The 18,137-nt window shown below is 35.1% G+C and overlaps 1 protein-coding gene across 1 annotated transcript; it reads right to left on the bottom strand.

The window, feature by feature from the left end:
• Positions 1–8,774: 8,774 nt before the first annotated feature.
• On the bottom strand, positions 8,775–13,965 carry LOC21392611 (mediator of RNA polymerase II transcription subunit 8). The gene is made up of 13 exons (XM_024174476.1): positions 13,506–13,965; positions 13,251–13,375; positions 12,809–12,933; positions 12,536–12,719; positions 12,000–12,107; positions 11,850–11,914; positions 11,476–11,678; positions 11,289–11,376; positions 10,881–10,937; positions 10,387–10,596; positions 9,769–9,825; positions 9,200–9,260; positions 8,775–9,072 (listed from the first exon to the last, which is right to left on the bottom strand). The coding sequence occupies exons 1-13, from the start codon at positions 13,742–13,744 to the stop codon at positions 8,885–8,887; spliced, it is 1,710 nt and encodes a 569-aa protein (XP_024030244.1). The 5' UTR covers positions 13,745–13,965; the 3' UTR covers positions 8,775–8,884.
• Between the last annotated feature and the right edge of the window lie 4,172 nt (positions 13,966–18,137).

Here is an 18,137-nt window from a genome sequence, read left to right as displayed (position 1 = left end):
TTGTATTTGCATTCTCAAAATAACGTACTATATGTTTCCTTTAACAAAAAATAAAAATATATTAACTTATTGTATGTGTGATTTGTGAAGAAATCTTGACTATCAAGTCTTGATTTTAATTGTCAACTGACGGAGGACGCATGTATATACCTGAAATATATATATATATATATTGGTGACGCCGACGTAAAAATGGTTTCCGCAATTCAATGGATTGAAGAGCTAGGGAAAGTCAAACATCAGTTCCTGAGAAGCCAGTGGAGGTTAAAATTATTCCCTATTTAATTAATTAGTATCATAAACATGATTCAAAGAATGATTACTTCTACTATATAAGTCATAGAATGCATAAATATGTCGTTATTAAGAACTATTTATGATCAACTGTATTCTTAATCCTCCATATTACAAAGTTGCAGTAACCTTTTACTTTGGCAAGACATTCATCACCTGTATAAATTCATTCATCAAAAGTTGTTGCTTCTGAAAGATTATGCATTAATGTCTTTTCACTACACACTCATCTCGTGGTAATTTTCTATCGTCAAGTACCATATAAATATCTGTAACATTTATTCATGACAGCTCATGAAATAGAAGATCAAAGTTTATCGTTGCCATAATTGCATATGCGACACATGTTTACGGATTCAAATTACATTTTCAATTTCAGTGTTTCAATTGATGTCTAACAAATCGAATTATGTCCCATTATTTAAAAAATTTAAATCACATTTTAACTAACTTTTCTATGCTTTAATGTTTAAATCTATTAAATGACATGTCATAATGTGATTAGTTATACACCAATTGAAACATTAAAAATTAGACATCAAATGATTTGAGTCCTTGATTTACATCATTTCCAACTTACCATTCAACTTTGTAACCCAAATGTAGTTATCGTGGGATATGATTCACAATTAAAGAATTCAACATCAACAATGAAAAAGAGATAATTATCAGGCTTAATCATAATTACATTTTGGGTGGCCACAGGACCTCTCCAGAAGGTGCAACATTAATGATATACATATATCTCCACTGCTAATTTGTTTTATTGGTGCACATACTTTTGGTCCAAACTTATATCTTGCGGCAGTTCCCATGTTAAGCACTATATATAGCCAACTTCAGAATTCATTAGCCAAAATATTCACTCCAATTGAAAATTAACAGAGAAAAAATCACTTAAGGTAGCTTCCCTATATTTTTCTCTGTATATAGCTAGCTAGATTTTATATAGTTTTGATTCATTGGTACTCATATTTCATGATTGAATATTATATACTCATGGCTAATTAATACTAATTACTACTTGTTAAATTCTTTACATTTTTTTCAGGGTTTCTTCTGCAGCCATCTTCACTTTGCAACATCATCAATATTATCATGAAGACCTTACTTGTAATCTCCGTTGCACTTTTCTTGGTTGTGGCCTGCCTGCAAGCTGCTGAGGCCAAGTCAGCAAAGTACACTATTCCCGAGGATCCGAGGGACCCGGGGGGGCGGGACCCACTTGGTCCCGCCGCCATCATCAGTGGCGGCCGCCGCCTGCTTGATCTAAACCGAAGGGGAGCATTAGAGGAAGAGGATAAAGAGCCTAATATTGCTCGCGGTACGCAGAGCCAGAACGACAACGGTGACCCTCACCACATCTTTACTAAAGCTCGTGATAGTAACTCGCATAATTAGGCGGCAATTAGTTAGTTTCATGATCATGAATTATAAGCTTATGATCTTTTGTGTAAATTGTAACATATTTGTGTGGGGTTTTAATAAAGTGATCAAAACCCAACATGTTGAGTAACTAAGTAGCTAACGACCAACATGTTCTGGTTTGATCACTACTATGATCACTTGCTTCTTGTGTTGCAATAGTACTTGTAAAACACTTGGTAGGTATTATATATAATGTATATATATCTTGCTTATATATAGCTAGGCTTGTTATATGTACATGCTCGCCGATGTCATGTGCTTTATAATAATGTCAGATAAATAAAACGCCATGCTTATATATCCATGTTATATGCAACGGCATGTGTGTGGCTTTGTGTGATTTTATGAAGAATTATCAACACAAATGACACTTATACATTAAAAAAAATAAAAAATAAAAAATAAAAGAGGAAAAGAAAGAAACTGTCTGGCTAGAGCAACAACTAACGTCTTCAAAAGAACAGTATAAATCTTGAGTGAAGAATCTCAATCCCTAATATATAGCACGTTCAAGACTATTTTGACAGAACATGGTGAACCTTCTCCTACACCTTTTTGATTGTTTGATCTCTATCAAAAAAAAAAAAAAAAAAAAAAAAAAAAAAAAAAAAAAAAAAACAAGAACCTTAGCTAAAGACTGATCATCTTAGCTAGGCCTCTGACTAAGTTGCATAATTTTTTTTTTTTTTTTAAATTTTTTACGTTCTCTTTTTGTGTGTGTGAAGCGCGCATAGGTGGGTAATTCAAATATTACTTTTTTCATGTCTATCAAGAAAATAATGAGGAATTAACTTTAATGGATCTTACATGCATGATTATTAGGTAACCCAGAAATCCAAACTTCTAAATAAATATTCCAAACTTTGATTAGGAACGTCCTACATGATTATGATCCTACATGCATGAATATGAGAATAATCAGGAAGAATATTCAAACTTCTAAATAAATATCCAAAAATTTAATTAGGAACATCCCTTGACTTTGTTTTCGTTTAAATTGGAATAAATTACATAATTCTTATATAGTACCGTTAAAAATGATTGAAAAATAAGATCTAAACCTCCCCGCCACACTTGGTTTCTCCCTAATCAAATTAAGTAAAAATAAAGATAATAATAACACGATGTATGCACAAAATAATTTTAGTACTCATTTTATTCTTATTCTTGAATTTATCGTATAAGTAAATGCTAGGAAAAGAATTGAATTAATTCTCTTTCTATGACTATCCATTACAATATAATAAACATATATATTGTCATTGATATATAAACGAACAGTATAAATCTTGTGTGAAGAATCTCAATCCCTAATAGCACGTTCAAGACTATTTTGACAAAACATGGAACCTTCTCCTACACCTATTTGATTTTCTGATCTCTTTCAAAGAAATAACCTCAACAACAACCCTAGCTAAAGATTGAGATCATCTTAGCTAGGCCTCTCACTAAGTTGCACAATTTTTATTTTTTTTTTACGCTCTCTTTTTGGGCGGAAGAAGCGCGCATAGGTGGGTAATTTTATTAGTGTTTTTTTTTTTTTTTTTTTGCATGTTTAACAAAAATATAATCAGGAATTAACTTTAATGGGTCCTACATGCATGATTATGAGAGTAATCAAGGAAGAATATCCAAACTTGTAAACAATATCCCAAACTTTTAGGACGTCCCTTGACTTTGTTTTCTTTTAATTCTTATACACTACCGTTGACAAAGACTAAAAATATAAGAGCTAAGCCTTACCGTACACTTGCTTTCTCTCTAATCTCATTACGTAAAAATAAAAATAATAATAATACCATGTATGCACAAAATAACTTTAGTACTTATTTTATTCTTATTCTTGAATTTACTAGGAAAATAATTGAATTAATTCTCTTTCTATGACTATCCCATCATAAATTAATAAAGGTGTACTCATCATTGATATATAAACGTAGAAAAGTGAAGGAAATAAAAATTAATTGATTTAAGAGATAGAGAACTACTTAATGGAGGGAGTATTAATCATGAGAATTAATCGGAATAATTAGTATCATGTTCTTGATAAATGATCTTCATTGATATTAACCAAAGCTAAGCATGAAGAATTGAACTATATATTGCCTTCTTGGCCATGGAGAAGTATATATACAGATTAAAACTTTAAAAAATAACATGTGCTACTGCTAGTACTGATATATCACAAAATATTGCTCGGTCATTGATATGTAGAATGGTTTTCGCAAATCAACTAATGGAAGAGATAAGTCAAACTTTAATAGCTAGCTAGTAAGTGGAGATAAATGTTGCTTCTTTAAATAATGAATATCTTAACTCGTATATATCTGATTCTGATGATACTAGCTAGCTAGTACTAAACTCAAAGGTGATTATAATTATATCAAACCACACAACACCAATGGCAAAACCAGAAATTTTAGTGGGCGAGTGAGTAAGACCAAAATTTACTAAAATAATGGCGCAACTATTAATTCTATAACTATTTGTATATTTTTCTAATCCCAATAAATCAAGCTTTTAATTTAGTTTAATTCATTTTTTAAAGTCTACAATACGCAAAATTGTTAACTTATTTAATGTCATTGACCCTTGACTTATTTAACAATTTAGGTTTGAAATATGAGATACTTAAAAATTAAAATTTATAATGTAAATGAAATGTTTTGAAAATTTCATATAAGTACCATAATTAGAAAAATTAAGGGGGCGAACTAAGGGAAAAAACGTAAAAATAAATTTCATTAAGGTAAAATTAAAGAGAAAATCCAAAAAATATCTCCCGAGTTTTAGTTAAATCCAACATTTACTCCTGTATTTTTAATAATTCAAAAGGTGTCCCTTTAGTTTTTAGATTATCCAAAAATTATCCCTTACGTTTTTCTAAAAAAAAAATAAAAAATAAAAAAAAAACTTTAATTGATCAACATATTTGAAATATCAAAAATAACCTCAATAGGTATTCCTTAGATATTATTTTAGACATTAATTATGTAAAACTTTTAAAACATAAGTTTTAGAACTAAATAAAATCAAGAAAACAAAAGAGCCAACGTGTTTAAATGACTGCACAACAGTATTAAGTGTAGAGATAAGACCGATTTGATAAGTCTAAATCCACCGGTCGTGTATCAACGATGTGGGCGCGAAATTCTGTATGGGGCTAAACCAATTTGACCGGTTAAGTTTTAGATTTTTCAAAAGCGAAGAATTTATTTTATTGAAAATTTACCTTTTTCTTTATATTTTGTTTCTTAGTTATTAGTTTTTAAGATAATGTTTAAATATTGATCATTAAGGTCATTTATGTCATTTTCAACAATTTAACTACTTAAAGGTTAGAGTGTGAGTTTAGAATAATTTAAAAACATAAAGAATATATTTTGAATTATCAAAAACACAAAGGTCAATGTTAGATTTACCTAAAACTAAGGGATATTGTTTGGATTTTCTCAAAATTAAAGGCACCATGTTGGCCAATGGGGTAAAATTCAAACTTCAGAGTCTTGTTGTTCTAATGTCGGCCATCTTTATCATCATAGTATTGTAGGCTTGTAGTGGCCCATTTTCTGGCATAGAGTTGTCAAATGGGCCGAGCTATCCATGAACGGCCCGGCCCAACCCACAACAGTGTTAAGTTCGGCACGGCCCGGACCAGTACTATTACGAGCCGCGCCGGCCTGGCACGTTAGCTGGACTAGGGCTGGGCCTCGGCTTCCCAGCCCGTGACCTAGGCCCGGCCCTAGCCCGTTAAGGTTGTGATTTGGCCCAAGCCCTGATTCGGCCCAAGCCCGTGTTTGGCCCAAGCCCTGATTCGGCCTAAGCCCGTGTTTGGTCCACGAATCAGCCCGCCAGGCACGCAGCAATGTGACCGTTGGGCCCATCGCGTGCCCAACGGTCACATTGAAATACTCTTAAATTTCAACTATAATGGAAATTTTTAATTTTTATGGGATAGAAGATAAAGTTTTAACAATTATTTTTGATAATGCGTTAGCTAACACAGCTGCAATTAACATATTTAAACTTAATTTGAAACCACCTTTTGGTGGTGAAATTTTTCATCAACGGTGTGCGTGTCACATAATAAAGTTAGTAGTACAAGCCTGAATTGAACATATTTCCTCTCATCTAACAAATATTAGAGAAAATTTATCCTTCATATCTAGTTCTGGAGCTCGACTCCAAGAATTTTGACAATATTACAGGAACAGCCAGATGCGCCCAAGAAAGTTTCCAACTTATGTGATACATAGGTGGAACTCCACCTACTTAATGTTGAAGACTACAATTCTGTATCAACAAATCATCACTACGTACGTGAACAGTAAGCATGGTGAGCATTTAATTTTCGATACATATTGGAAGATTAATGAGTACTTTTTTAAATTTTTAGAAGTATTCTACAACGCTACTGAATTACTTTCTAGTGTTTATTATCATACTGCACATCTAGCTTTAATATTTCTGAAACATTTTCTTATTATAGGGATACTGAACTTTTTGGACCCATAATTAAGTTAATGGAAGCTAAATTTAAAAGTTATTGGGCCAGTTGTCTTATGTTATATGCATTAGCAACTATTTTAGATCCTAGATGTGGATTAGATGAGACTAAATCTTTAATGTCTGCTACAGTAGAAAATTTAGATATTAATATGCAACTAAATATTGCCGAGGCTAGAAAAATTGTTTGCTTTGTATGAAACAAAATACGGAACAAGACAAAAAGAACAGGCAACTTCGACGTCAAGAAGCAGATCGGGGCTTAAAGGTTCATTGTGGAGCTTCTTGAAGAAGAAGGAGAAAGCGCCAGGATCGTCATCAACACAAGCGTCTTCAAAACTAGTTAAATATTTTGAATCAAATTTTGTAATCAATGACGACAAACTGGACATCTTACAGTGGTGGAATAGCAAGACAGATCGTTTTTCAACACTGTTCATAATAGCACGTGACATTCTAACAACTCTGGTGTCAACTGTAACATCGAAGCAAGCATTTAGTGCAAGCAACCGAATTCTCGGCGAGAAGAGGAGCAGAATGTATCCGAATATCTTGGAGGGGCTAATGTGCGTGAAAAACTGGGAAGATGTCAGAAGACGAAAACAACACTATATAGATGATACAATTCAAGAATATTTTTCGAACTTAGACATAACAGAATCTTCTGGAAGCAATTCTTCCACAGTGCAATTTACATATCCTAGAATACTGCACTTTTTTTTCCTTCGCTAAGATTTTGTCCCGATCTCCCTACGGGTTTTACTTTGCAAGTTTTTTAGAAGGCAATCATTTATGTGTACTTATGCATATTATTTCAATTTAATAAAATCACATCTTTTGATAACATATAATATATTTTCTTTTTTTTTAAAAAGGGCATGGGCTTAGATATTAATATGCAACTAAATATTGCCGAGGCTAGAAAAATTGTTTGCTTTGTATGAAACAAAATACGGAACAAGACAAAAAGAACAGGCAACTTCGACGTCAAGAAGCAGATCGGGGCTTAAAGGTTCATTGTGGAGCTTCTTGAAGAAGAAGGAGAAAGCGCCAGGATCGTCATCAACACAAGCGTCTTCAAAACTAGTTAAATATTTTGAATCAAATTTTGTAATCAATGACGACAAACTGGACATCTTACAGTGGTGGAATAACAAGACAGATCGTTTTCCAACACTGTTCATAATAGCACGTGCCATTCTAACAACTCTAGTGTCAACTGTAGCATCGAAGCAAGCATTTAGTGCAAGCAACCGAATTCTCGGCGAGAAGAGGAGCAGAATGTATCCGGATATCTTGGAGGGGCTAATGTGCGTGAAAAACTGGGAAGATGTCAGAAGACGAAAACAACACTATATAGATGATACAATTCAAGAATATTTTTCGAACTTAGACATAACAGAATCTTCTGGAAGCAATTCTTCCACAGTGCAATTTACATATCCTAGAATACTGCACTTTTTTTTCCTTCGTTAAGATTTTGTCCCGATCTCCCTACGGGTTTTACTTTGCAAGTTTTTTAGAAGGCAATCATTTATGTGTACTTATGCATATTATTTCAATTTAATAAATCACATCTTTTGAGAACATATAATATATTTTCTTTTTTTTAAAAAAGGGCATGGGCCCGGACCTGGCCTTGGCCCTTATGGATGAGGGTCTGGGCCAGGGTGGGGCCTGAGGGTCTTCCCTCAGGCCCGGCCCAAGCACAGCCCTAAACAATTTAGGGTCGTGCCTAGCCCGGCCTATGCCCGTGGCAGGCTTGGTGTGGGACGTGTCGTGCTGGCCTGGCACGACACGGTTGACACCTCTAGTATGGCACAATCCACTGTTTAAATTATGTCTTTTCGGCCTCTATCATAATGTCAGATGTTTCCTACTGGAATTCACCTTCTTTAAGGGGCAAAAAAAACAAAAACCATTTTTCCAAAACATTAAAAAAAAAAAAAAAACTTAAATAGATGCTTCATTTACTTGTCAAAACATTAGTAATACAAGCTCTCAAAGAATTATAATGAGGGCAGATAGATATAGTTGCAATTGCAATCCCAGTTCAACCTAAATATACGACTTTCCATGACAGTTTCTCTAAAGTTTTGAAAAAGCTTCGAGGTTGTTCTTTTACAATAAAACTCAAAAAAAATTTAAACTCGAGTTACAATTTTATTCAAGTTCATGTTCTTTTGTAAAATTTGAGTTTGAACTTGAGTTTAAAATTTTTCCTTCAACTCGAGTTCATAAACCCGAACTCAAGTTAATGAACAGTATTTTTTATATTCTTAAAATGTCATAACTTTTTCGTTTTAATTATGATTGAGATAATTTTTTTTCTATACATTCACAACGAAAAGACAAATAAAACCCCACCCATATACCCTATTAAAAATTTTCATCACCATTGAGTTTTTATTAAAATATTATCTAAATACAAATTTAAATTTTGACTCACCCAAATACAAACTCAAAAAGATTCTCAATTCAAATCATAACTCAAATATGCACATCCAAACACAAACTCAAGTTACAACTTCAACTCAAGTTATAATTCAAACTCAATTCAAAATCATCACTCAAGTCACCTAACTCAAAAATACAAATGAACAACCCCTTCGATTTCCAAAACTCTGTTAGAGAGCGCCGCAATGAAAGAGAATCATTATTGTTGATTTTGCTGTCTCTGTTGTGCAAAATTGGGATGACTCTGTGGATTGCTCTGGAGAGTGGCCATGCTGGACTGAAGACTCTGAGCATTTGGGGCCATGTTGCCAAATGCACCTTGTGTGCCATGCTGCTGCTGCTGCTGCATAGGCATCATGGCTCCGGGATTTCCTCCCATGTTAAACACTGCAAGGAAACGCCGAAATCGCAGTTTTGCTTTTAGTATGTATGGGGATGAATCAAGCACAGGGTTATCTAATTGCAACATATCTCTGTTCAATGAGACACAGGAAAATAGTGCGTTGATTCATACTTTGATCACTCAAAATCTGGGAAGCATGAGTTCTCTGAGGATTGTTTCCAGGTAATCCAAACTGTAGTAGCAAATAAAGAAAACAGAATTAGAAATTTTGACAATAAGAACGGTAACAAAATAATATGATACTCATGTGCAGCTTAGCCCCTTTAAACAATGAAGTTCATCTTTCCCCTGTCCAACTACTATTTCGTAACAAGTGCAGGTTCTATACAAAATCCTTGAAATGATGTATTTTGGCTTAAGTTCTTTTCTCGTCCGTAAGGATGGATAGCTCGTCATCTAAAGGATGGCATGCATCGTCGAAATCAGTCCAATCTCTCTGCCATAACCCACTAGTATAGTAACTAGAAATTACATTCATTTTTTCTTTTTTAGCCTGCAAATGCTCTCTCCTAGGATCACACACCAAGTGAGTGAAACCCCAGTACTATGCGCAAGCAGTATTCTAGCGTATTCTAGCGTGTTTCAGTTTATGTAGTATGGCGTTAAAACAGCACCCCTCGCTCAATCCCTACTCACAATAGGTTTGCAACGCAACAAAGCAAGACATATTTGGTACAAACCTGAGATATCCGTGGAAGAAGTGATGGCGATGACATTGTAGCTGACATATTTGGAATCTACAAAAAAATAAATAAATAAATAAAAAATAATAAAAAAAAGAAAGAAAAGAATAAAATTTCACATCTGAGTAATAAAGGATAAACAGGGATTGTCCAAGTTAAATAAATAGAATACTAGAACACTAGGCAACATTAACGTTCTAAAGCTAATACAAAAAACAATTAAGAACTGGAGACCATCATCATGCAGAACAAAAGTACAAATTACAAAAAGGTGAAACCTACTAAATAAAAAAATGAAAGAAAAATATTGAAAAGATAATTGGGCTAGAAATCTGCCGACTCCATGCAATGGAGAAAGGATGACAATTAAATTTATGAGAAGTTCACAAAATCTTCTCGTGAAGATGTAAAAAAAGGGATAGCAGCCTAGTACGAACTATTGTATCATAAAAGACATCAGCATGGAAACAACTGAACTCCAAATCCAGAAACACAATGCAATGCTTCACACAATTTCACAAATAGGATGGAAAGCGGAAATAATATCCAATAGTGGAACTAACATCGTAATTATTTGGAGGTAGAAACAATAAAGGAAACATAAAACAAACAGACCATTTGAGGATTTGTTGTCGTCTGAGCAGCATTAAACAATGCACTATTAGCAGCACTAGAAAACTGGCTCAAATGACGGTTTAATTGATTTCCTTGATTAAGTTGACTTTGACCAATTCCATGTTGGACATGTCCTGATGGCAGCTGCCTACTCTGAAATTGCTGGTGCCCCATTGGCTGAGAAAATTGCATCTGATGTTGCCCATGTAACTAGAGGGAAAAAAAAATAGTTATGAAACCAGTAGGGAAGAGTTGTGTAAAGAGAGTAAAATTAATTCAAAATGGGCCCAGTATTCATCTTATGCTCTTGTTAGAGCCTTCAAACTTCAATCCTTCATTAAGAATTTCCATAAATCTCATGTTAATTATAACAGAAGACACAATATTGGGCACCGTTATATTTTGGAAAAACTTTTGAAATTAACCATTACAACAACAATAACAACACAAATAAATTAATTGATTAATTAAATGAGTAATTAGCTGCAATATACCGATTGAAACTTTTGCTGGGACTGGCCTTGTAAATCATGAAGTTGGGGTAACTGATTCTGCACAACGTATGTTTAGTCACAAGTCACATAATTATCATGGCTGATCATGAAATTGATCTAGCAATTGCATGAAACAAAAATCTATTTGAGTCACTGTTCTACAGGTCAAAAGAAATCAGATACTAAAAATATTAAGAAATAAACAACTTGGGCCTTGAATTGAAACAATTCCTGAAATGATTCTGTGACATGTGTGATAAGAAAATGGCATGCATATACTAAGCTGAGTGGAAGACTGAAAAAGTGGGATTCTATATTTCTTTGTATCAACTAAAAAATGCAATGCAATCACTTCAAGGTCACCCCAAAAAAGCAAAACTTGTTTACCATTTGTCAACGAGAACTCACCTGTCCTAGTCCTTGCATTGCAGATTGCCTAAACTGTTGTTGAGCAAGAAGTTGCTGCTGATGCTGAGGTAATTGCATCAATTTCTGTCTCTGCTGCTGCTGCTGCTGCTGTTGCTGCTGGTGCTGCCGCTGCCGCGCGCTCTGGTGTTGCTGCTGCTGCTGCTGCTGCTGCTGTTGCTGCTGCTGCTGCTGCTGCTGTTGCTGCTGTTGCTGCTGCTGCTGCTGTTGTTGCTGGTTTTGTTGCTGCGGAGATGGTGTGTTCATCATGGTTGCGCTAGACCTTGGTGAATTCGCATATGGAAGGGGAGAAGTTGTTGTGTTATCAAAAGTAGTAGTACTGGCAGCCCCAGGAGATGCGGCTGATCTTCCAAGAAGTTGCGATCCAGTAGCCTGTTTGACATAGTTGAACGAAATAAGATAGAAGATTTAAAAATAAGTATAACCATTGCTTCAAAATTTGATAAAACCCAATCACGAATCATAAAGAAAGAAAGAAAAAAAATAAAAATAAAAATAAAAATCCAAACATTGATCCTTTCAGAAGTAAGTCTATAAACCAACCTGTAACAAAGGGCCTTGACCAGTCAAGTTATTTGATGCCATTGGGTTATTCTTAAGATACATGCCTGCAAGAAATTCACTTAAGTTACTCACAAAGAATAAGATACAAGTGAATAAGCTCAATAAATCAAACCAGTGAATGATTATTACCAGATGCTTCAGAGAAATTTTGCATTCCATCATTTGTAGTAAGCACATCTACAAGATGCATTGGAAGTGCAGGCGTTACCTGCCTCTGGTCTACAGGCAAACGTAGTCCTGCATGCATAAGCGAGTCAATATAAACTATTCCACTTATAAGCATGCTCACTTATCATCAATTCAAGGTTGTTAAGGCTGGTCTTTACAATTATCCTAAGGGAAATATCATACTAGAAAATGACTAATGAAACAGAAAAAGTTAACTTGAAGTGGACAAAATAAAAGACATTATTAACTTCAAGCTGCTTATATATACAATTCTTTTAAAGAGTCGATCGAGTTCATCCATAACCAAGTAAACGGAAAACTTTATGAATTAGTCATTGGACATGGAAGCAATACAGCATTCATAGAACTTTACAACTTAAATATGCAAATGAACAAACATGCAGTTGAAACCTATAATGGGAAGCAGAAACATAAAAATAACAAAAAAAAAAGGGAGAAAAAAGGATAGACGGTAGAGTGCCCATTTATTATTGTACCTTCACCATAATTTACAGCAGCACGGAGTAGATTTTCTTGCTCTTGAATTTTTGCAGCTTGACCTTTGTCGAGAGTAGGAACCATAGGCGGTCCTTGTCGAGCTCCAAAACCATAGGCTTTACGAGTGTCGGCTAATACTTTATCAGCACTCTCGCATGCTGCTCCAATCATATCAATCCGCGCCTGTAAAAATAATTACACTCGAATTTAAAAAAAAATACAATACAAGAATGGAAAATGAAGAACTGAATACTCGACAAATTTTAACTCACCTTCAACTTCTCGATCTGCAAGGCTACTGGTAAGTTCTGCATCCCAAGAAGCAACAGCTCCTTCTTGGAGTTATCATCAGTTTCCATCTCCGGCAACAGCTTCGACGAAAGCATAACCGGGAGTACTGTAACCACAATGATTCATTCTATCACTTCAAAAGTCTGAATGTCTGATAGCTAAAAAATCAATGGCGTATATAATTAAAGAAAAACACTTTAAAAACCTATTTATCCCCTAAATTAAAGCTAGCTACAGAGTAAACAAAAAGCATTCACTTTCCATTATCTTTAGCAAAATAGGTGAACAAATAAGTTTAAAGATCATGAAACAAAAGTTAATCTTCATAGTATTACTACGCAATTTTCTTAGATGCCATTGCAATTTCATAGGGAAATTGATTGCAAAAAGGTAATTTCTTAATTATAAAAAAAAGGTTCATACTTGTTGAGTTTTCGGCATTGACATTCTTGGGATGAACCACAAAGGCCTTGGAAACCTTCCGAATTTCGTCAACAATGTTGAAAAGCTCCATATTCACCATTGAATACTGCCCCAAAATATCTTGCCTAACACATTAACCAGACAAAATTTGACACAAAAACCATCAAAATCAAACTCGATTCGAAAAAATCGAAGTGCCGAAATTGAAGAGATATAGATATAGAGAGAGAGAGAGAGAGAGAGAGAGAGAGAGACCATTTGGGGGTGGTGTTGGTGCGAGCGAAGACGTCCAAATCTTCGAGAGTGCGAGAGATGGCTTTGTGGAGGCTCAAAGCTCGAGTCTTTACCGATTCCAAGTTGAGCTGTTGCTGTACGGCGTCGTTTAGCCTCTCCACGGCGATTGCTTGCTGCTGCTGCTGCTGCTGTTGTTGTTGTTGTTGTTGTTGCGGCGGCTGAGCTTGATTTGCTACCATAACTCCTTCCATGCCTGCCATGGTTGGAGAGAATACAAATTCAGCCCCAAATTGATCGTGAATAGATCACGATGTAGAGTGGAAGTTCGAGGGGTGGAGAGAGGATATCGTGGAGTTTACGACGGCGGAGACGGCGGCAGGGTCTGCCGAACGTGGCCGGAGTCGGTGTCTCGCCGAGTGACGCGGACGGAAGGCTGTTGTGGGGCGGTGAATTGCTGGCCTTTTAGTGATTGTCTTTTTTTTTTTTTGCCGAGTTTTAATAATTTTTAAGGATGTTGATTTCATTTCATAAAAGAAATGTTTAATGTTACTTTGCAGACTTGTCCCCGAACTTGCACGGTTTTAACAACTTGCCTCTTAAATCTACAGAACTATTGCATGTGCCCCATTTCATAAATTTTGCACTGATTATTTGTCATATAAGGGCTTGAGAATCAGTTGAGAAATAGAAAAATTAGGTCAACTAAAGACAAAAACACATGATTTGTCAAACAATGATCTACAAAATTCCCATGTAACAAACATTGGCATATAGTTACAGATTTAGCATATGACCAGTGGGGGCACGTGCCCCCCACTCAAAGTTTTTGAATTTCAAATTTAGCCAATACATTTCTTAAACTTTGTTATTTTTCACCCCACCCAAATAAATTTACTAGAATGCTCTCAGAAACATATGGGTATTTGGTAAAAAAAATTTAAAGTGGTTGTGAATACCAAAAATAGAAATTTAAGTGTTTGATAAACTATGTACAAAATTATTGTGAAAATATAGAGTAAAATTGACATACTTTAACACACATACTTATAACTAGTTTTATTTATATTTTTATAGTCAATATTCATAATATTTACACCAAAATACTAAAAAACATATACCTTCAAAAAAATATATAATTCTCATTGTATTAATTAAAATATTTCTAAAAAATAAATTGATTTTATTTAAGGAGATAAATTATATCTATAAAGAAATTAAATAACATAAAGAACTGCATGTAAATTATTTTCAAACTTGTAACATGATTCTTGCCCTGACCCATTCCCATTGGTGGATCCATATACATAGAGCTTCTACTTGGTTACCTCGTTGCCCTATACCTACTTTGTTACTACAGGCCTATAAGAGAATTCTGCATAAAATCTACTACGGCTTGCCCTTTTATTGCTACCCTCAGTGTATATTCAATATCGAATTGGCTTAGCTCCACTGACCATTTTAGCAGTCGACCAGATATCTCAGGTTTTTGTAACACCTTCCTCAGAGGATGGTTCGTCAACACCTTTATAGTGTGCGCCTAGAAATAGTGGCGGAGCTTCCTCGATGTTACAACCAAGGCGAGGGCTAACTTCTCCATCTCTGGATATCTGATCTTGGCGTCCAGGAGACCCTTACTCACATAGTAAACAGGTAGCTAAGCCTTTTCTTCTTCCCTAACTAATACTGAACTCACATCATGCTCTGAAACGAATAGACAGGCTTAACTTTTCACCTGGAATTTGTTTGAAGAGGATTGGAGGCTTAACCAAATGTTCCTTCAGCTTCTGGAAGGCTTTTTTACATTGTGGAGTCCATTCAAAACGTTTGTTTTCCCTAATTATATCAAAGAAGGGAACGCATTTATCCATCGCTTTGGATATAAACATGTTCAGGGTGGCGACACATCCAGTCAGCTTTTGTACCTCTTTCGCCTTTGTAGGGGACTGCATGTCTAGTAGAAGGTTCAGCTTCATGTGATACTTTCTCATAATGTCTAACATTTCCCCAAAATGCTCAACCAGTTGATCTATACGCGGTAGGGGGAAGCTGTCCTTCGGGTAGCTTTATTCAAGTCGCTGAAATTGACGCATGTTCTCCACTTCCCATTAGGCTTTATGACCAACATATGGATCGAGATCCACTCTGGATAATAGGCTTCTCAAATAAAGTTGTTCTGTATTAACTTTCGACTTCTTCCTTTAAGGATTCATACCTTTTCGGGTGGCGCTTTGGTGGAAATGAGGGGTCGATGTTTAAGCAATGACACATTACGTCTGGGTTAATTCCTTCCATGTCATCGTGAGTCTACGCAAATACATCTAAGTTCTTCTTCCAGAACTTTCCAAGCTCTTCCTTTAGTGCTGGAGATAAGGTCGAGCCAATCTTCAAAACCTTTGTCGGCTCATTTTCATCTACCTTGATTTCCTCCAACTGCTCGACCGGCTACGATCCTGTAATTTCCTCATCGACCCTTGATTTCCTCTAACTGCTCGACCGGCTACCTTGATTTCTTGTTTTCCTCATTGATCGGCCTCTGACTGACCATTCGCATTTTCAGTCTCCGATTGTCGTCATACTCATGCACTGCGTCTGAATATGCAACCCTCGACTCGTACTGATGGCATTTCATCTCTCCTACACCATTAGGAGTTGGGAACTTGATCTTATAAGAGTTCACCTTCCTATCATAGCGTTATACTGTGATACCCTTTTTATTACCACAAAGTTTGCCATCACCATGGCCTGTCGAGGCTTCTCTCCCGTTGTAATGGATAACTTAACCATCCCTTGGGGAATGATTGAATCCCCAGTAAACCCATACAGAGGTCGAGTGGTTCTCTCCATCCGTTCCTTTGGTACCTTCATCTTAGTTAAGCAGTCGGAGTATAGAATATCCACTGAGCTCCCATTATCTACTAAGATCCTGCAGACTGTATGGTTTACGATCATTACTTCAACCACCAATGCATCATTTTACGGGAAGTGCACTCCATTTGCATCTTCTTCTGTAATGATAATCTCTGTACCGTCTAGCTGCGGAGCTTTTAGTGGTCTAGTTAATGAGAGGTTTCAAAACCTCTCCTGATATTCATGGGCATAATCTTCTGGGATCTTCTCAAATCCCCACTTATATACGGACCTCCATGAATCGTCCGTATAACTCCGACAAGCTCACAATCCTCTCCTCGTCAGTTATCATCCCGACGACGATTACCGTTCCTCTATCCATCATGATTTCTTTTGTCAGCCCTAAACTCTTGCAGTCGACCTTCACGAACGAGTCTTTCAATCTCGTCTTTTAGGTATGTTCAATCGTTGGTATTATGGCCGACCTTCCCATGGAACCAACAGTACTTGTTCTGGTTCCTCCTGTTTGGGTCTGACTTCATAGGTTCTGGTCAGCGTAACATATTTTCTCTACCAACTTGATTATAAATCTCTTCCATACTAATGGTCAACTTATGATAAGTGTCATACCATTAGAATAGACGAGATTAGTGATGTGTATATCTCTTATTTATATATATATATATATACATATATATATATATATCAATATATTTAAGCATAACTGTGAATAAATTAATCGTAAACACAATGATCTTATAGCTTAGTGGCAGCTACTTTAATTAACAATGATCTTCATGATCTTCGTATTTCATATATATATATATATATAAATATATGTACGTATATGTGTATTATATAGTTTCTTGGAAGCTAGTGTTAATTACACCTATACGACGCACTGCTTAGTTGTTCAATTGGCCGTACGCTCAAAAATATTTCTTTAGTTAACGTCGGAAATAATGATCTCTTCATATAATTTCTCATAGCAAAACAAGGTATAAGCTAGTTCTTCCATAACATTTATTCTTTTATTCCTTAATGCACCTAATTAATTAATGCTAATATAATTGTTATCTTGCTCATGATCATAATCTCATATTTTGCACAGACAGATATAAAGTAAATCTAATGACTTTTCTTTTCAGGTTATCCTAGTTCGATCATGATGAGGACCGAAGTCGTTCCATCAATTTTTGTTGCCGTCATGATCTTGATTTCGCTTTCTAATTCTATGGAAACCGAAACAGGGTCGAGGCATGATTTGGAAGATCAAGGGGGATCAAGATTGAAGACAAGCCGTAAGATGATAAATCATATCCTACGCAATGATGTAAATTAATATGGCTGCGTAATAATGTGTTACAGCAAATTAAATAAATTTCATATTGTTATGTGAGGGTGTGATAAATAATTAATGTGTATGTCTATATATATATGCAAGCCTAATTGTGAATATTAAGTTAGGTATTGAGCAAGATAATATATGGTTATGAAACCAAGATAATATATGGTTGAAGTAAACTACTAGTTATAACTAGTACTAGCCAGCTATGTACTAAATATTGTGCTTCGCATTGTGAGGGTTAAATATATACGCTATAATCCATATGTATATATATACACATGATATGTACATATATACAGATACATATACATATATATATAATGCAACTTGTTCCTTTTTCTTTCCCCTACAAGTTTGTTGCACTAGAATATTTGTACAATTAAGCAACAAACATAATGTAAAAAAAAATAAATAATAAAAATTAAGATAGGCTTTTTTTTTTTCTGTTGTCTTATTGT

This window comes from Morus notabilis, unplaced genomic scaffold, assembly GCF_000414095.1.
Source record: "Morus notabilis unplaced genomic scaffold, ASM41409v2 Scaffold1296, whole genome shotgun sequence".
Classification (NCBI taxonomy): Eukaryota; Viridiplantae; Streptophyta; class Magnoliopsida; order Rosales; family Moraceae; genus Morus; species Morus notabilis.
This window is presented reverse-complemented; position numbering and strand designations above follow the sequence as displayed.

Bases quoted from the DNA above. Each gene is read 5' to 3' on its own strand.
- LOC21392611 (XM_024174476.1), bottom strand. From the start codon at position 13,744: ATGGCAGGCATGGAAGGAGTTATGGTAGCAAATCAAGCTCAGCCGCCG. The intron at 12,934-13,250 runs GTATGAACCTTT...TTGTGGTTACAG, and splicing joins CAATGCCGAAAACTCAACAA to TACTCCCGGTTATGCTTTCG. The intron at 10,938-11,288 runs GTGAGTTCTCGT...TACGTTGTGCAG, and splicing joins CAATGCAAGGACTAGGACAG to AATCAGTTACCCCAACTTCA.